Raw genomic sequence first — 20,120 nt, 5'->3', positions numbered from 1 at the left:
AATTTGAGGGAGCATTATTTACTACGTCGTGTTATTGCAAGCTTTAAAAGGATCTCACTTGAGCCGCAGACACTCGGAAGTCTGCGGTTCCAGTGTGTGTGTGTGAACGAGAGTGCTTAGCAAATCGAGTGACAATGATTGCTTCTAGATCAGGGCTGGCCAAACTTGGTCCTTCCAGCCCTTGTCTTTCTTCCAACCCTGTTCTAAATTGTTTAATTGAACCAAATAAACCTCCATCCAGACCCTGAAGTAGTTAATTGTATAATTCTACCTGCTGTACCTGGAATGGAATGGCCCCCACGAGACTGTGATTGGACACCCCTGCTCTAGGTCGCTTCACAGAGACACAGAGCAGAGGGAGGTACTCCACACCCAAAAACTGCTCTCTTCCAGGAGCTGGGACGATCAGCGGGCTCAAATCCTCAAACTTTTATAACACAGTAGTAATAAGGCTGCTCGTCCTGCTCCAAATTAAGCTTTATAGAAATGATTCATGATCCTTTTTTTAATAGGATGTTACGATGTGTTCAGTGTACAAAAAAAAATTTAAAAATAAAAAGCTTGCTTTGGTAAATTGGCCCCCTGAGTTATAAACTTGTCTGTTCTTGCCTCCCTAAGGGTTAATGGGTGCTCGTGAGGTTCATTATACTGACAGGTATATAGTTACACACGCTCTAGTGGGGGCGAACCATCCTGTTTGTCTCGGACTGCCTTTGATCTACAGCACTCCGCATCTTTTTTCTTTTTTAAAAAGTGTATGTCTATTCTCAGTGATCTTACGTCATTTGTTTTGCACTCCGCTAATATAACGACGGGTGTCAGAGCTTCACAAAAACTGAGGTGTGTTGCGCGCACACACAGCAGTATGAACAGATACTTCTTGAAGCACAAGAACAAGGGTCAACCACATTGAGTGTTTCTCAAACTAGGGGTCGGGACCCCCTGGTGGGTCATGGGACGGTTTCGGGGGGGGTAGGGTGTCTCGTCACGAGCAGACCCACTCGGTGATTACAGAGCAATGCATCAAGTGGACGTTGCATTTCAACATGATCAGATATACTACTCTGTATCGCTTTCATTTATTATCCATGTCCCATGTACGAACAAAAAAAAGACTTTATATATTTAGCAATAGTATCCAGCTTTACGGTGTGATAGTGAGTGCCTGAATCAATAAATAAATACATTTTAAAACGTTTTTAAAAATAATTGGCAGGGAAGTTTAGTCTTGTCAATTCCTACTGATCTACTGGCAGCAGTTATTTAATTTTTTCCGCAGGAAAAGCCAAGCCGTAGTGAGATGATGATGTATAACTAGATCAACCTTTTCTTGGTTTATCCCTTGCAATGCGTTTTTATTAAATATGTTCTTTATGAACCGATGGAATGTCTTCTATTTTCAGCTCTGTGGCACATGACGAATTCTGTGCCATAGCAACACAGAGTCACTATGATGTACTGCTGTTAATAATAACTGTAGATTCTAACAGTGTGCTATTGCAGCTGAGTTGACTAAGTGTTGAAGTAGGCGGTGTATTGGGTTTCGTCTTTTTACATGTTTTGTAGATCTCAGCCAAACTGATGCTGCACTGTAGCGTGTAGTAAAACGTTCAATCGCAGTGTACTGCGGGGGATGACTTTTATTGGTAAAATATTTAACAGCGCTGCACGAAGCGATCCTGCAGATTGTGCTCTCCACAGAAATCTGGGGCTGACAGTCAGGTGAGGGTCATTGGTCGGGCTAAATGACCATTTCAGGTGAAACGAGGGAAGAAGTAGCTGCTTGGATTTGTGTTCACTGATTTGATTTTGTTTAGACTCTGTGGAGAGCAGCAATCCACACAAACCCAAGCAGATGATTGTTCATTTGGAATGGTACACTATCAGTGGTTAGTGTATCACTGTATTTGCACTACAGGGATTTGGGTGCAGCTGCTGATGCTTGTGCAGTGCTGTACCACATTTTTTCGCATAAGATTAAGCAGCAGTAAATGTCACGTTGTTATTATCTTTAATCTTCTTGTATTCAGTTTTCAGTTTTTTTTTTTTTTTATCTTGACACTGAATAGCAGTGTGATCGATCCCCAGCTGCCGCAGAATTTTCCTCGATTGTCAGACTTGAGTTTCTCGCTGTGCCTGACATCTGCTCTTGAATGTGGTTTTCCGCCCACAGATTGAAGAGAAGCTTTCATTTCTTCTGCGTCTCGCGAAGCAACAACTTGGTCGGGTTTGTTGTGAACACAGCCGCCATTGCTCAGTCTGTCCGTTTAGCCCATGCCTTTCAATGACCCCGCACAGTGCAGCACGGCCCCGTTGGGTATGAGATACTAAGCTGTGTGAGGTGTAGCTGAGCGTCTGTGGAAATGTCCTTCAGCTAAACCTCGCCCAGACCGTCCAGCTCAGCTATACCAAGGGAAAGACAGTGGAGACGAGGCATTCAGCTTAAACTGTCCACGTCCTCAAGCCCTTAGGGGTTGATTTGATCAACTTATTCCCTGCCAGGATAAACCACAGCTGGAATTTTTTTTTAAGCATTTTACAGCACCGAGAGAATTGCCCTGTATTGCGCCAGCCACCTATCCCTGGTTATCCCAGGAATTCCCTTTTTAAAAGTGGTTAACGCAGTCAAGTTGGATTGTGACAGGGTGTGTGGGTTGATCAACCTAGACAGGAGTTGAATTGGTTCAGTTTAATAATCGAGGAACAAAGACCTGGGCCCCAGGTAGGCAGACAACGGATTTGTTGTCTGCCTACCACTGTACCTTGTTAAAAGTAAGCAAGCTGTCAACACCCTTCTGGAGTATGTTTTCAGAGATTCCTCTCTATTGTTCAGAGCGTGGGAGCAGATTTCATATCTGTGTGATCTTCCTAATTCCCCCCCTTCCTGGGTTATTAGTCCTAATGGCACGATGACGCACTGTTATGAAATGTCAAGCGATGCATCCTAGCGAGGGGAAAGGGCTCCTCCCCCTCCCAAGTGAACGAATTACCTGAAACCTGAGCCCCCATCTCTCTCTCTCTCCGCTGCACTGAGCCTCTGAAATGAGGAAAGCCTGACTTCACTGTGCTCCATTAATCAATCTAGTAAAGAAGCACAGCTAGGACAGAGCGCTGGGGATTCTGCATCAAGAAAGGAAGAAGTTCAAAGTTCAAGACAAAATGGGACTTCATCTTTATGGGGGCAGAGGAGCATTTAAATTGCCTTTTGCATTTAAAGCTGGCACAATCATACAGTACGTAAATTATAAGCCATGTCCCCATTGGAACCTGTTAGCAACACAACTACACTTAGAATTACACTGAGTGTCGATCTCGTACTCAGAATGTCAACGACAAAGCATTCTGAATGTTTAAACCACAACGGGTTCTGTGTAAACAGATTTCGTACTTCGGTATCAGCGTTTCGTCCTGTGTTTTTTAAAAAATTTTATTTAGATTGAATGACTTGCAGTATAATCTTTCTAAGTGTTCGGTGTCTGCCTGTAATCAAGTTGAGAGCGACCTTTCTCTTGCAGTCTTTGTACTGTATGACAGACCCTGACACAGCAAAGAGTGCATGAGAAATACACTCTCAGCTTGATTAGAGATCCACATCCAATACAATATCCCTCACTAAGCTGCATTTCCACTGGATGTGTTCTCATGCAACGCAGAGTCGGGCAGCATGTAACGAACGGTACTTATTTAGCAACATGAGCTGGGAATTGAAAACTGATGGATCAGTGTCAATTTGATTTCAGTGTGTCGGCCCCAGCAAATGCATTACAGCACCTTATTCTAGCATTGTGGGTTGTTAATGTGATCTGTTTTTTTTGAGCTGTGCTGTGTGCTCACTCAACCTTCCCCGAGAACGCTTTACTAAACGCACTCGACGAGACCTGAATGAACCTGCAGCAGCAGCGGGAGGGGGGAGCAGCAAAGAGCTCGAAGAGAACGAGAACAGGGTTTGTTTGGGGCGCTGGAAACGCATCTCTGGTAAATGAGTGCTCTCGGCATGGCACTAAAAACGAAGGAATATAAATAAATGACACGCATTATACGCCGTTCCACTGTGGGGAATTGCTGCAATATGGGATTACTAACCAGACTGGCCTCTAATTGCTGGTAATTCCCAGTGCTTTGGGTCTTATTCCTCAGCATACAGTAACTGTAGGACCCCAATGGAGACGGCAGCCTCTCCACGGCATTGACCCCAGCTGTCCAGCAGTGTTGTGTCCCACTACTCTCTCCCGGTCAGCTCGCTAATGGCTATCAGGTGCCTGACAGACAGAAGTATAGGAGCCCATTCCAACCCAGATGAAAACTAATATAGCTAATTAAGAACAGATCGATGTGCTTTAATTTGATAAGCTTCCAGAGGCCGCTAACGTTCTGCACTATGATAGCCGATCATCTTATTCTAACAGCAGGGAGTGGATGGAACGTTATTAATAGTGTATTGTGGGGGTCGATCATATGGAAAGCACACTGCTCTATATTCCAGTATGCTCCTGCTATAGTAATAAATTGCATGCTGCGTTCGACGGCTTTAATTCCAGAGCTGCTTCAGACAAATATATTGCCAAGCTCCCCGTGTTCTCTTTCAGCAGCTGGGCTGTGATTTATATTCACGTCTAAGTGTACAGCCATGAGCATGCAAGGTAACAGGACGGTCACACTTTAAAAAGGTCCTCCGGATCTGAATTGTATTTCCAAGAGAAGAGCAGATTTCTCTTAAATTCCCAGAAGACTTTAAACTATGTACACTATGTACACTAGCGACAAAGGAGAAGCAGCCTTTTGAGTTGGGTGGTTAACTGGACATGGGGAAACCAGCTAAAACCAATAGCACAAAGGGAGTTCACACACTGTAGCATGATATTTGAAGACATGGAATACTGTCCTTAACATCCATGTGTATTGAAAAAATAAATGGCTGGCAAGAGCAAGTGGCACTTGGTTCAGTGCCTGCACCGTTTCCATTGTAATTGCTATACTGAGCCACTCTGTATTGGGGTTGGAGTAGACACAGGGTCGGGTTCCCTTTAGCTAGGGCATGTCCGTGCTTGAAAACACTGAGGCCTGTCTGGGCATGGATTCGCTTTGGACAGCCCACTGTACAGCTGCTGTACTATACCCCTGTTTATTCTAGCAGTGTGTGTACATACAGTAAGGAGGAGGTGGGGTATTTATTTATGGCTCAGTGTACCTATTCTAGCCTGGAAAGGGTTAATCGCTGCAGCAGGGTCACTCCAGAGCTGTGTGTGTGTGTGCGTGCGCGTGGGGCAGCCTGGCTCAATAGCGTCTTTGTTTTCTTGGCTTTTGTTTTGTGTTGATCTTGCAGATCAGCCTCACAGTAGAAACTGATAGCATTTGAGTGGGGTGAAAATCAGCTTTTTATTTATGCATATGTGCAGGCATGCTCATGGTGATCGACATTGTTTCATGAATTCTCCCCACCCCACAGGTCCAGCTGCAGGTTCATCCCAATCTCTCAGCCAAAGAGGACGCCCTTCAGTACATCGAGGAGCTGATTCTGCAGCTCCTGAGCATGCTCTGTGTAGCACAGCCGCGCACAGTCCAGGACGTCGAGGTACAGCACCGTGCAGTGCGTGGGGCCAACGCCAGGGCGGCGCTCTTAAGAACCCTGAATGCACTGAACTCAGCCAGTGCTCTCAACCCCAGGACCTTAAACTAGGGGAAGCGCCGAATATTAAAAAAGGGGACAGCCGCTATATATATAAAAAAACATTTTAAAGTGGCCACTAACTATTCCTTAGTGTCCCGTCATCAGCCGAAACAGTAGTTGAGCATTCATTTCATAACGAATGTCACTTACTCAATTTACTGCAGTCATGTGTGCATTTATCTGTCTGAAAACAGAATAAATGAGGAGTTGGTTTGTAACGTTACCCTTGTGGTGTGTTCCTATCAGGAGCGTGTTCAGAAGACGTTCCCTCATCCCATTGACAAGTGGGCCATCGCCGACGCGCAGTCCGCCATCGAGAAGCGCAAGAGGAGGAACCCCCTGCTGCTGCCTGCAGACAAGATGCACCCGCTGCTGAAGGTAACCGGCTGCATCTGCCCTTCCTGAAGGGGAAAGCTGGGCAGCAAGCTTAATAGACTGCTTTCAAGACTTTATTTGGTGTTACTGTTTCCTTCGAGAACGACCATCTGGAGTAAAGAGCTTCGAGAATCTAGCCCCCGTGTTGCAGTCAGTCATTGGTTGTAAGGCTCCTTCAGTAACGCTGGGTTTTCTGAACGCTTTGAATAGGTTACAAGTTTGAACGGTTGGGAAACTTGACAGCAATCTCACCAACCCTTCTTTTTTCCCCCCAGGAGGTCCTCGGCTATAAAATCGACTACCACGTGTCCCTGTACATTGTGGCTGTGCTGGAGTACATCTCCGCCGACATCCTGAAGCTCGCTGGGAACTACGTGGGCAACATCCGGCACTACGAGATCAGCCAGCAAGACATCAAGGTGTCCATGTGTGCCGACAAGGTGAGGAGGAGGAGGAGCAGGACTAGATGGGTGGGAGTGGCTCCAGCACACGGCTGCACTACCATGCTTACAGTACAGTTCAGTGCCCACGTTTATCGAGGTATTTACGCCAAGTTTTTTGTAAAAAGGAAAATAAAGCCGTTCTTGTTAAAATGACTAAAAGCAGGAACCCAGACGCACCTTTGCATCGGGCACTCTTTGAATTGTCCAAATAGGATTTTTACATGGCACCCGAAAAGATTCTGTCTATACAGTGTAAGAAATTCTCTTGCCCTATATTATATTAAGTGATTTTTGAGTAGGGACTATACAGAGCGTAGCACCAGCAAGGCCTGAGGGGTTTGTCTTGAGTTTACTGTGAATGAGCTGACAGTGCTGCCAATACACTTCTACACCAGGAGCGGAATCAGAAAGGCCTTGGAGATCTGGAAGGGAGCTGCCCTATGATTTTTATTTGCCAGCCCTCTTTCTGCACAACGTGTGATTGATTGATTGCTAGTTAATGAGCAGTTTACCAAAGAGATTACTTTAAAATGTATTGCTACAGTGAACTAACAGGTCGCCAAGAGGGAGCATTTGAGACTCCGTCTTTATTAACAAACTATATTGTTTTTAATGATCCATTAATAACCGTGTCGTTACATGTCTCTGTGTGTGTCTGTCTCAGGTGCTGATGGATATGTTTGACCAGGACGAGGACATGGGGCTGGTGTCTCAGTGCATGGACGAGCCCTCCTGCCCGGGGGAGCTCTCCTACGATGACCTGGTGCGCGCGGAGATCGCCGAGGAGCGCCAGTACCTGCGCGAGCTCAACCTCATCATCAAGGTGTTCCGCCACGCCTTCTCCAACACCAGGCTCTTCACACCTCTTGTGAGTCCCCCAGGATCACTGCCCTCTTCGGGGGCCAGGCTGCCTGTGTGTGCATGCTCTGAGGTGTGATATGGTGTTAGGACTAGAGAGAACTGCAAGAAACATTAATAAGTAGAAACGTGGTGAAAAGGGACCTCGCATTTTAAATGAGAGGGCAGGGGTGCCGTGCCAGGTGACTGTTAGCTAAGAAAATCTTCAAAGGGCAGAATGAAGTTTTAACAGCCCGTAATGAAATACGGCCTCCATTAGGGCAGAGTGATGGATGTTCCAGATCACTGCTGTGCAGAAAACCGCTGGAAACCTGAGGAAGAAAAACACAGCAGCACTCGGTAGTGACTGGGCTCCAGCAAGGGGCTGCCAAGAGGGTGTCAGGGGTGGGGTGGCACTTTTACTCCCGCTATTTGTTCCAACCCTGTTCTAAATTATTTAATTGAACCAATGAAACCTCCATCCAGACTCTGAAGTAGTTCATTAAATAATTTTACCTGGTAAACCTGGAGTGGAGCGACCCACCAGGACCGTGATTGGACACCCCTGGTGTAGGGTAAAGTCCTGAGGATACGCATTTTCCATTGATTTAAAAAAAAAAAAAAAAAATGTTCCTTTGCTCCATAGGATATCGAGGTGATCTTCAGCAACATCCTGGACATCCACGAGCTGACGGTGAAGCTGCTGGGGCTGATCGAGGACGCGGTGGAGATGACGGCTGAGGGCAGCCCGCACCCCCTCGTCGGAAGCTGCTTCGAGGACCTGGCGGAGGTCAGGAAGCAACCTCTTTTCTTTTTAATTGATATATCGGTTAACGTGAACAGACAAACGAGTTCTAGAGCGTTTGGTAAAAGTTCTTCACAGTCCAATGGTTCCTGTGCGGTCTCAGTTGCAGGGTTTTAATCTGTTTGCGCTGCGTGTCGTTTCTCTCTCTGCAGGAGCAAGCGTTTGATCCGTACGAAACCCTGTCCCAGGACATCCTCTCCCGGCAGTTCCACGAGCATTTCAGCAGCCTGATGGCCAGGCCTGCAGTGGCTCTTCACTTCCAGGTAACAGCGGCTCCCTCTCGCGTGCCAGACCCTGATTTTAGAACCGTGCTGTACAGGGCTGCTTCACAGACCCTGATTTTAGAACCGTGCTGTACAGGGCTGCTTCACAGACCCTGATTTTAGAACCGTGCTGTACAGGGATGCTTCACAGACCCTGATTTTAGAACTTATAGCTGTTAAGGCAAAAAGCAGCAATAATACCTACCCTACAGTATGTACGCTTGCATAGCTGCCCTACAGTATGTACGCTTGCATTACAGTATGCACGCTTGCATAGCTGCCCTACAGTATGTACGCTTGCATAGCTGCCCTACAGTATGTACGCTTGCATAGCTGCCCTACAGTATGTACGCTTGCATTACAGTATGCACGCTTGCATAGCTGCCCTACAGTATGCACGCTTGCATAGCTGCCCTACAGTATGCACGCTTGCATAGCTGCCCTACAGTATGCACGCTTGCATAGCTGCCCTACAGTATGTACGCTTGCATAGCTGCCCTACAGTATGCACGCTTGCATAGCTGCCCTACAGTTTGCACGCTTGCATAGCTGCCCTACAGTATGTACGCTTGCATTACAGTATGCACGCTTGCATAGCTGCCCTACAGTATGCACGCTTGCATAGCTGCCCTTCCTTCTATTGGCTGTGCATCTTTATACAAGCTATTGTAAAGCATGTGGTGTCGATTCATGGGAATGAGCCCTTACCAGGTTGTAAAACTGTGTTTGAATCGGCAACGCAAACCAAGCAATTTCTTTAACACATAAGTTAGAAAGAAAGTTGCTAAACCCGACCTTGCTCAGTGTATAGCAGGGATGGAAATCAGACTCCCTGTTTCATAGCAGTTTCACCTGGTCCATTCCAGGACACTACAACCGTTTCTTCCTTCTTTGTGAATTTGGCATAGCCAATAATCACTGCATTAAGCGAGGGCAGCAGTACCCGTTTGCAAATACGAAACTGCTGTTTGGGTCTGTGCTTTGAATGAGAACCTGTCTGAATTTCATGAGCAAAATACCTGGGGAGGAATGCTCCTGGCTCTCTATGTGAACTGGCTGTAAAGCTTACAGGTGTTACAGTGTATTATTATTATTATTTATTTCTTAGCAGACGCCCTTATCCAGGGCGACTTACAATCGCAAGCAAATACAAATACAGTAGTGTAGTGTAGTGTAGTGTAGTGTAGTGCAGTGTAGTGCAGTGGTCTCCTGCTAGATTCATTTAAGCACCATCCAGATACCATTTATTTTTATACCCAAGTCTCTATCTCCTATCTGTTTCCATTTACTTATTAATATGCGTCTCTCTGTATTAATTATTCACATGTGCAGAAACATCTTTAGTGGTAAATCAATGCTGGCTGGACAAACCTACGAAATGTATACAAATCAATGTAGTGTGCTATCAGTTTGTACAGCGTGCATCAGAGCGGTGTTTACAATAGAGACCGCCTTGCTATTTTTTCTTTCCATTTTTATTCTTTGCCTCCCCTCTGCCTGCCTTCCTCCTTTCTCTATTTCTTTGCTTCCTTTCTCTTTTTCTAGGTCTCCATTTTTTCTTTCTCCCTCTTTTTCTTCGTCTTTCATTTTGTCTATCTACTCTCTCCTCTCTCTGCCTCTCTTTCTTTCCTGTTCCCTCTGCCTGCTTTCCTCTGACTCCCCCTTCTCTTCTCCCCCTCCCCTCTCTCTCTCTCTCTCTCTCTCTCTCTCTGCATGCTGACAGATGAATGTCCCCTCTGAGACCTGCTCTCAGCCGCTGCACTTTGCGCTGTCTGGCATTGTGGGTAAATTACATCGCTTTTTAAAAATAGAAGCAGCCAGTAACACAAGCCCTCTGGTGTGTCAGACGAGAGAGAGATGAGGAGATGGATCTTTCAAAAGCAGAACGCCTGGAAATAAACATGCGCGTCTCCATTCCCAAACCATCGCATTAGGCATCAAATGAAACACCTGTTAATGTCACAAAACCTGAACTAAGTCGTGGTGAAACTTGGTAACAGTTTAGACAAATGTTTCCCTGAGTGTCTTGGTATGTTGTATCAAGTGAATCTTGAGATGCCGTCACTGAGTAATTCAGAGCTTTAAAAGATATTCAGTAGTGCTAAAAAAGAAACTGAGTGGTTGATTTGATCGCCTATACCCTGCTGGAATAAGCCACAGCTGGATTTTTGGAACATTTTACAGCACCCAGGGAATCAGCCTGGGTTACATAACCCCCTTATTCTTCTTTTGGAATGGTTTGATGCAGGCATTCCCGGTTCTGTAAAATCCTCTAATAAAACATAACCCAGAAGGGTTTATTTACTGATGAAACCCTGGATGAACAAGTCTGACCATTTTTCTTTCCAGCAGCTTTAGCAGAGCTGCATAGGGACCTCAGCTGCTGTGCGTTCTCTCTCCTCTTTAACCAGGGCTTAACAAGAACCCAGGAACCGTCCACGTGTCGGGTTACAGAATAACCACGGACTGTTTTACAAGGCAGTGTCAATGAATTATGAATGGAGGCTAAGTACTGAAACCTCTCTCTGGAGAGCCAGTCCTGAAGGCTGGGGGGCTGGGGGGTCCTTCACATTCCTCCTTGAACCCTGAGAGCTTCGACCGGCTTGTTTAGATTGTTTGGTCAGGTTTAGGGTTAGAGGTCAGAGTCAATCGATGACTCCTCTGGGACTGATGAGGCTAGGAGGCGCCGTGTGTGTTTGTTAAAACCGACCACGTTGCTTTGGGACTCTCTGCAGAGGGTGTCTCTGTGTAAAGAAACGTGTGCTGCATGTTAGCTTCTGGACTGCAGACCCTGCGTCGTTACCCAGCTTGACCTGAATTTCTTTATTCTCTACCATTTTGCCTCGCAGACATTAATGCTAGCAGACGTATTGAAGTTCAGAGACTATTCCAATCCATGGTACATGGTAGCCCACATCACAGGGGACTGAATTGGTTAGGATTGCCAAGGTGCAGCGCTGGAGCTCGGTTTAAATCCCCCAGAAAGAAAAAAAAGCGCAAGATTGTAATGAAGAAAAGACGCGCAATAGTAAATGTGCCTAATATTTAATAATAATAAATTATTACAAAAATAAAAACAGGAAGCCAGAACAGATGCTTTAGCCCTGCCTGGAATCAGCATGTTGTGCATTAGCCCTTTTGCACATTCCCACTTCTCTCCTATCAGTGCAGTAAACTGGGTTCTCTGTGCGTCTCTGTGTTCTTCTCACATTCCCACTTCTCTCCCATCAGTGCAGTAAACTGGTTTCTCTGTGCATCTCTGTGTTCTGTTCTGAGTGCATTCTGTGCAGACTCCCTGGAAGTCACAGCCACAGCAGCGTGGTATTGATTAGCTGCCTCGGTCTGTCTGGAGGAGAGGGCTGTAAGAGATACCTGCCCTGCGGTGTCATTGAGCTGGCTACAGTAACACAGTCTGGACTGGTTTTCTCTGCTCCCCCCATGGGATAAGGGTTGCAAAGTTGTGATTTTTCATTTTCAGTAGCTTGATGTACTGTAGCACAGGGCCTTGTGTGTAATATAAATAGTGCAGTACTGCTGTTTTATTATTGATGTTATTAACTTGGTTCTGCTCTGGCCTCTGAACCTCTGTTCTTGTCTTCCAGTCGATCGCGGAGGGGTTCAAGGAGGCGGTCCAGTACGTCCTCCCTCAGCTCATGATGGTCCCAGTCTACCACTGTTTGCACTACTTCGAGCTGCTGCAGGTAACACAGGGGTGAGGGGGAGCACAGCTGCCTTTTTAGAGCATTTTACAGCACTGTGGAATCCACCTTGATAGCATCAGTCACAATTTTTTTTTTCATAGGTAATCCCAGACTAGCAAAGCACATGTGGTTGATGCAATCCAGGGTGATTCCTCCGTGCTGTAAAATACTCGCTCAGTGTTTACATTGTGGCTTACCCCTATCAAGTCAAGCAGGCAAACTGTTTCAGCCTAGTGCCTTACTTCAGAGTATGCTGGCGAAGAAACTTGTGTGCCGGCCGCACTTTTCTTTAATAACCTAACGTTGCTGGAGGCGTGAGGGAGTGCCGTGTTTCTCAGCAGGCAAGTCGGCGCATAGCAGCACCAGTCACCCTGACAGCTGAAAACCTTGTTATTCAATAGCTTTTATTTCACTGAAAACCTGCAGAATTACTCGCCTTGCTTCCAGTAAAGGTCTCTCTCTGGGGAGGCAGCCATGCGCGGAGGATATCACTTGCCTTCCTGGTATAGTTTGCATTCAAGTGCCCTCTTGTGGTCAGAGGGGTCTAGAACATCATTCAAACTAAGATGTAGTTGGTTGTTTTGTGTTGTCTTTTTTAAGTACGGTTTACAGATTTGATATTGCGTTATTAAAAGTTGTAAAAAGAAAGACGCTTTCAAGCAGGAGAGACGGAGCCAGATTGGTCAGGGTCTTTGCAACCAAAGTGCAGTTTGGTTTAAGAAAGTATTGTATTGCCTTTTATTTTATTTTTTTATTTTTTGCTTTGTAACTTAAGTGTTTATGTTACTAAAGAAAAAGGTGTAAACTTTTTTTTTTTTTTAGTGTAAAGAATCTAATTTTTTATTATTAATTTTGCCAGCCCAGGCCCATGTTAGTCAGTTTGAATGGATTGTCTCAAAGTGCCGTGCGTGTCTCTGAGTTCACGCAGTCTGTAACTTGCTGTATTGTCTCTGCAGCAATTGCAAGAGCGAAGCAAGGACCAAGAAGACAGGGAGTGTTTGAAACAGGCCATCACCGCCCTCCTCAATCTGCAGTGCAGCATGGAGAGGATCTACAGCAAGAACCTGCCGCGACGCAAGCCAGGGTGAGAGGCACGAGCAGCATGCAGGGGGACACCAGGGTGAGAGAGGGACAAGCAGCATGCAGGGGGACACCAGGGTGAGAGAGGGACAAGCAGCATGCAGGGAGACACCAGGGTGAGAGAGGACAAGCAGCATGCAGGGGGACACCAGGGTGAGAGAGAACAAGCAGCATGCAGGGTGGTGTATGTGCCTCGTTTTATATAAAATCAATTCGCAATCTTCTATGTTCTGCGTGTAAACCAGTTCTGAGCTGGAATCAGATTGGGGGTTTTAATCCGATTTTTGAAGTGCACGCAGGTTCAGAAGCATTCAATTACAGAGAAGTTCTTCGCTTTATTGGCAGTATCGAGGCCATCTTTTCTTGTGCTGAGAATATCTTAACATTTTTTTTTGTTTTTTATGCATCCGCTTTTCATCTATAGTGGAATAACTGCATTTTCCGAAAAGCAAAGAACCTAGTAGAAGAAAGTGGGGGCCAGTGATAATGTTGCTAGGGCTAATAAGATGTAAGCTAATAGTTTTAGGAATCCTTGGTCAGCACTCCTTGTCTTTTGAAATAACTGCATATTCCAAAATTAAAGTGTAAAATGCATGCAAAGAATGTAAATATCTTAGAAGAGAAGAAAACGTGATAATGTTGTCGGGGCTCACAAAATGTAAGAAAAACGTACCTGTTTTAAAACCTTGGGTAGCGCTCCTTCAAAAATAAAGCATTGACGCATTTTGCCCTCGCCCAACCAGGGAGCCCATGTACCGCCTGTACGGCCGGCAGGTGCGGAGCAAGCAGCTGGCCATCAAGAGGATGAACGAGATCCAGAAGAGCATCGACGGCTGGGAGGGCAAGGACATCGGGCAGTGCTGCAGCGAGTATATCCTGGAGGGCCCCCTGTGCCACACGGGGGCCAAGCACGAGCGCCACCTCTTCCTGTTCGACGGGCTGATGATCAGCTGCAAGGCCAACCACGGCCAGTCCTCCCGGCTGCCCGGCTCCGGCAGCGGCGCTGAGTACCGGCTCAAGGAGAAGTTCGTCCTGCGCAAGGCGCGCATTTCCGACCGCGAGGACACGGCCGAGCTGCGGCACAGCTTCGAGATCGCGGGCCGGGAGGAGGGCGGCGTGGTGTTCTGGGCCAAGGGCGCGGAGGAGAAGGGGGCGTGGATGGCAGCCCTGGTGTCTCTGCAGTACCGCGGCACGCTGGAGCGTATGCTGGACGCAGTGCTGCTGAGCGAGGAGGAGGCCCAGCCCCTGCGCCTGCCCTCCCCGGAGCTGTACCGCTTCGCAGTGCAGGACTCGGAGGAGAACATCGTGTTCGAGGAGCGCGTGCAGAGCAAGACCGGCACGCCCGTCGTGAAGGCGGGCACCGTGGTCAAGCTGATAGAGAGGCTGACCTTCCACATGTATGCAGGTAAGAGGGGCTCAGGGCCACGGGTCAGATCCAGGGAAGCCAGGATTATATGAAACGTCATGTCTGTCACCAGGGATGGAAATAAAGACTCACTTTGCATAGCAGTTTGGTCCATTTCTTGTTTAACTGAGTTTAATAAGACACACCTGATCCTGTTGCCTATGCACTGGGGCTAGTCAAGCACATATTAAAACCTGGAATAAATCCAAGAAACGCCCATTTCAGGTTGAGATTGTTCTTATGAACAATGCTAATCTGAGGGGGGTGATACTTTTACACAATAACATATAGTAATAACATAAACTTTCACTTCTGTGTCAACTGCCAATTTAAAAGAAAAAGACCATGTCCATGATCCCTGTGAAATGCTGACTTTTGTATTTTATTTTTAGAAATAGACGGTAAAGCGTTTTTGCCTCTAACCGAGGGACCCTTTCTCTTTCAGACCCCAATTTCGTGCGCACTTTCTTGACAACGTATCGTTCGTTCTGCAAACCACACGAGCTGCTGAGCTTGTTGATGGACAGGTAAGCAGCGGCAAGCGTGCGCACAGAGATGCCAGCAGAGATCTCAGTGTGGTGCATAGCAGCTAGAAATAACATGGTGCTGGGTTTGAGAGTGCGCTGCAATCCTCTGATGCAGATCCTCCGGCGTCAGATCACATGTATGTATGTATGTATGTATGTATGTATGTATGTATGTATGTATGTATGTATGTATGTATGTTTTGTATCTTGCAAGTTCTTGCGTTTTCTCAAACACATGATTCATAATGATCTGCTGCCCTGCCTTTGTGATCTATCCTGGACCTCTTTAAAACATTGTTAAAATAATAAATTCTCTCTCTCTCGTGTCAGGATTGAGATCCCGGATTCCGAGCCCTCCGAGGCGGACAAGCAGGCTCTGTTGAACGGGGAGCAGCCGATGGCGGCTGAGCTTCAGAGGTTCCGCAAGGAGTACGTCCAGCCAGTGCAGCTCCGGTACGCAGCCGCTTCACAACACAGCACTGAGGAACAGTGCAGCTTCACAACACAGCACTGAGGAACAGTGCAGCTTCACAACACAGCACTGAGGAACAGTGCAGCTTCACAACACAGCACTGAGGAACAGTGCAGCTTCACAACACAGCACTGAGGAACAGTGCAGCTTCACAACACAGCACTGAGCAACAGTGCAGCTTCACAACACAGCACTGAGCAACAGTGCAGCTTCACAACACAGCACTGAGGAACAGTGCAGCTTCACAACACAGCACTGAGGAACAGTGCAGCTTCACAACACAGCACTGAGGAACAGTGCAGCTTCACAACACAGCACTGAGACACAGCAGCACCACAACACAGCACTGAGGAACAGTGCAGCTTCACAACACAGCACTGAGGAACAGTGCAGCTTCACAACACAGCACTGAGGAACAGTGCAGCTTCACAACACAGCACTGAGGAACAGTGCAGCTTCACGACACAGCAGCACCACAACACAGCACTGAGGAACAGTGCAGCTTCACAACACAGCACTGAGGAACAGTGCAGCACCACAACACAGCACTGAGGAACAGTGCAGCTTCACAACACAGCACTGAGGAACAGTGCAGCTTCACAACACAGATAGCATTGAGACTCAGTGCAGCTTCACAACACAGATACAGCATTGAGACTCAGTGCAGCTCGGGTACACAGCAGCTTCGATTCCAGTAGGGTAGCTATTAAAATAAATAAATAAATTCTGTGCAATATTAGATACCATACTAGGAAACAAAATAAACTTTTCCAGGTGTTCTTACCACCAAGTTTGATTTCGCGCCATGTGACTTTGCAGCCACGCAGACTTTATTATTGTTTTATTTGATGTTTTCCTCGCAGGGTTCTGAATGTATTTCGGCAGTGGGTGGAGCATCACTTTTACGACTTTGAGAGAGACCATGACCTGCTGCACAGACTGGAAAAATACATCTCCAGCCTGATTCAACTCCGCGGTGAGTAGCTTAGTGGCCAGAAATTAAAGCTCCCCTTTTAGTGTGACGTGTCTCTGAAACCCATGTAACACGAGGCAACTTTCAGGCAACTTTTCTAGCCACTAGTTGCAAAAATAGTATAGCAACATCTGCAAAGAAGTGTTACGATCCGTTTTAAGATCGTCAGCCTTAATCGGTGTTCTTTTGCTGCTGTTTGTAAAGGGAAGTCCATGCGGAAGTGGGTGGAGTCCATTAACAAGATCATCAAGAGGAAGATCCAGACGCAGCTGAACGGAGTGAGCCACAACATCACCTTCGAGAGCCCGCCCCCACCGGTGGAGTGGCACATCAGCCGCAGCGGCCAGACCGACACCTTCGACCTCATGACCCTTCACCCCATCGAGATCGCGCGCCAGCTCACCCTGCTCGAGTCTGACCTCTACAGGTGAGTGCCGCGCAGCGCGGGCTCGGACCGGCGGTACACAATCACGATCGTGGTGCCGGGAGAGCTGTTCGTGCTGTTGAGATAATCACTGCATTATAGATGGGGGTTGACATGTCTGTGACCAAACAAATGTATACAGACTAGGGCAGGGCTGGCCAAAGCTGGCACTTCCACTCCTGGTCTTTGTTCCAACCCCTGTTCCAAATTGTTTAATTGAACCAATTGAACCTCTATCTAGACCCTGAAGTAGTTCATGACATAATTTTACCTGTTTAACCAGGAGTGGCCCTCCACGACCGTCATTAGACACTCCTGGATTAGGCTATTTTCTTTATTTTTTTTATTTGTTTATTCCAGTCTATACCTTCTGACCCTGTTTGTTTGTTTGTTTGTGAATCTGTACCTGCTGTCCTCCTCTGTTCCTGCAGAGCCGTTCAGCCCTCGGAGCTGGTGGGGAGCGTGTGGACCAAAGAAGACAAAGAGCTCAACTCTCCCAACCTGCTCAAGATGATCCGACACACCACCAACCTCACGCTGTGGTTTGAGAAGTGAGTGAGTGAGCAGAGAGCGGGGGCACAGGCGGGGGGCCAGAGCAGGCCTGCATGGAGGTTCAGGTGTACTATAGCTAGAGATGGGAATAAGACTCCCGTGGCATGGCAGTTTAATCCATTCCTGGTTTTACTACGAGTTTAATTCCACTCCCTGAGCTTGTTACCTATACACTTTTGTCTAATCAAGCTTGCATCAAAACCTAGGAAAAGCTGGCAGTTTTGCAGAGAGCAGCAGTCCGCACAAATTAGTCTTTAATGGTTTAGAGCTCAGTGTGATTTAATTGTGCAGCTGTAGTGACACACTCCCTCCTGTGCTGTTGTCACTGTACAGTGACGCTCTCTCCCTGTGCTGCTTGTGCTCAGGTGCACCGTGGAGGCTGAGAACTGTGATGAGAGGGTAGCTGTGTTCACACGGATCATCGAGATCCTGCAGGTATTCCAGGAGCTGAACAACTTCAACGGCGTGCTGGAGATCGTCAGTGCCATCAACTCTGTGCCTGTGTACAGACTGGACCACACCTTCGAGGTGAGAGAGAGAGAGAGGATACGCACAGGCAGAATCGCAGTGTGATACAGACAAACACATACACAGTAACACAGACACACTGTCGAGGTGAGAGAGAGCACGCACAGGCAGAATCGCAGCGTGATACAGACAAACACACACAGTAACACAGACACACTGTCGAGGTGAGAGAGAGCACGCACAGGCAGAATCGCAGCGTGATACAGACAAACACACACACAGTAACACAGACACACTGTCGAGGTGAGAGAGAGAGAGCACACAGGCAGGATCACAGCGAGACACAGACAAACACACACAGTAACACAGACACTTTCAAGGTGATGCAGGGCTGGAGCTCACACAGAGAGAGAGATAGCACACAGGGACACAGGCATGTAATGAAAGGCAGCAGCTGGGTTGAAATCCCTCTCCTGATCACACACCCACATTATTTGTGTGATGTTAGTTTAAAATAACTGTTGTATGGTTGTGATACTGGAGAGGGGGTTTTCTGATGTGCTGCTCTGTTAACTGTGCATCTGCGTCGGTGAGCTTTCCTATACCACAGTGAAAAAGACAATGTGGTCACTACATCGTTAAATAAAGGCTGTTGATTGATTTAATTGGTTGATGTGCCGCAGTCTTTTTCAGGGTGATGTCCTTTGTTTCTGTATTTATTAGTTTAATGAGAAGAGGATTTAAATTAGCCAATTCCTTCTGGAATATGCGTTGTGATGCCTCTCTGAATGTCTCTCTCTCTCTGTCTCTCTCTGGGTGTCTTGTCTGTCTTTCATCTGGGAGACTGTAGAGACAGGATTTACTGCACTTGCGTCATTCTTTGTTATTTTGTAGCACGATTTACATATAAAAAAGTTCTAATAATTCCCCTGATTAACAGGCGGTGCCGGAGAGGAAGAGGAAGATCTTGGAGGAAGCGGTGGAACTCAGTCAGGACCATTTCAAGAAGTACCTGGCCAAGCTCAAGTCAATCAACCCTCCTTGTGTGCCTTTCTTTGGTGAGAAGGTTCAGGACTTCTTAAACTGGGTTAAAAATAAATAAATAAAATCCAGGCTGGATTAAAGAGAGCGCTGTACACTTGTTGTTGCAACAGCCTGCCTGACTCTGTCTGTCTGACTCTGCCTGCCTGTCTATCTGCCTGCCTGCCTGACTCTGTCTGTCTGACTCTGCCTGCCTGTCTATCTGCCTGCTTGTCTATCTGCCTGCCTGCCTGACTCTGTCTGTCTGACTCTGCCTGTCTGCCTGCCTGTCTGTCTGACTCAGCCTGTCTGTCTGTGTTCTCCAGGGATTTATCTCACCAACATCCTGAAGACTGAAGAAGGGAACCCTGACTTTCTCAAGCGCCACGGGAAGGAGCTCATCAACTTCAGCAAGCGCCGGAAAGTGGCCGAGATCACAGGGGAGATCCAGCAATACCAGAACCAGCCGTACTGCCTGCGCGTGGAGCACGATATCAGGGTAGGTGCACCAGAACTGGAGACACCATAATACCAGATCCAGCCATACTGCCTGCGCGTGGAGTCCAAAATCAGGGTATCAAACACAATAATACCAGAACCGTAGATCTAATAATACCAGAACTTCTCAAAACAAGTATCCGATAACACCAGAACCAGTCATGCTGCCTGCAGTGTGGGTCCGAAATACCAGAATCTACTGTATCGAAATCAAAGACCTGTCAATACCAGAACCTATCCACAGGTAAATAAAAATGTGTATCCAGGAGACCCTGATTTCCCTTTATTTTGTTGTTTTCAGAAGTTCTTTGAGAACCTGAACCCCATGGGCTCCATGAGTGAGAAGGAGTTTTCAGACTACCTGTTCAACAAGTCCCTGGAGATAGAGCCCCGCAACTGCAAGCAGCCGCCTCGATTTGTGAGTTTCCAAGCCTTGTGCACGGACAGAAGCAGAGAGACGCAGACAGAGGCTGGACGATGATGGGAGTTTCAGTGATCAACTAACAGCTAATTGCGATTATCATAAATCGTGCTTAAACTGACGTTTAATTAGGAGGTTCCTTGATTAAGAAGGGTATGAAGAGGAGAACCTGAAAATCTGTTTAATTT

General features: G+C 46.9%; 1 protein-coding gene across 3 annotated transcripts in view; it reads left to right on the top strand.

Moving 5' to 3' along the window:
• Positions 1-20,120, top strand: part of LOC117421958 (son of sevenless homolog 2-like) — a 31,899-nt gene that overhangs the window by 9,310 nt on the left and 2,469 nt on the right. For all 3 annotated transcript variants that reach the window (XM_058990547.1, XM_058990546.1, XM_058990545.1), the window contains exons 3-20: positions 5,447-5,572; positions 5,915-6,046; positions 6,319-6,483; positions 7,151-7,354; positions 7,970-8,113; positions 8,281-8,391; positions 11,994-12,092; positions 13,049-13,176; positions 13,916-14,577; positions 15,023-15,104; positions 15,435-15,557; positions 16,440-16,552; positions 16,754-16,976; positions 17,405-17,524; positions 17,891-18,053; positions 18,934-19,051; positions 19,340-19,512; positions 19,813-19,929. In XM_058990547.1, the coding sequence (XP_058846530.1) occupies positions 5,447-5,572; positions 5,915-6,046; positions 6,319-6,483; positions 7,151-7,354; positions 7,970-8,113; positions 8,281-8,391; positions 11,994-12,092; positions 13,049-13,176; positions 13,916-14,577; positions 15,023-15,104; positions 15,435-15,557; positions 16,440-16,552; positions 16,754-16,976; positions 17,405-17,524; positions 17,891-18,053; positions 18,934-19,051; positions 19,340-19,512; positions 19,813-19,929 (3,003 nt within the window). The remainder of the gene's footprint in view (positions 1-5,446; positions 5,573-5,914; positions 6,047-6,318; positions 6,484-7,150; positions 7,355-7,969; positions 8,114-8,280; positions 8,392-11,993; positions 12,093-13,048; positions 13,177-13,915; positions 14,578-15,022; positions 15,105-15,434; positions 15,558-16,439; positions 16,553-16,753; positions 16,977-17,404; positions 17,525-17,890; positions 18,054-18,933; positions 19,052-19,339; positions 19,513-19,812; positions 19,930-20,120) is intronic.

This window comes from Acipenser ruthenus, chromosome 18, assembly GCF_902713425.1.
Source record: "Acipenser ruthenus chromosome 18, fAciRut3.2 maternal haplotype, whole genome shotgun sequence".
Classification (NCBI taxonomy): Eukaryota; Metazoa; Chordata; class Actinopteri; order Acipenseriformes; family Acipenseridae; genus Acipenser; species Acipenser ruthenus.
This window is presented reverse-complemented; position numbering and strand designations above follow the sequence as displayed.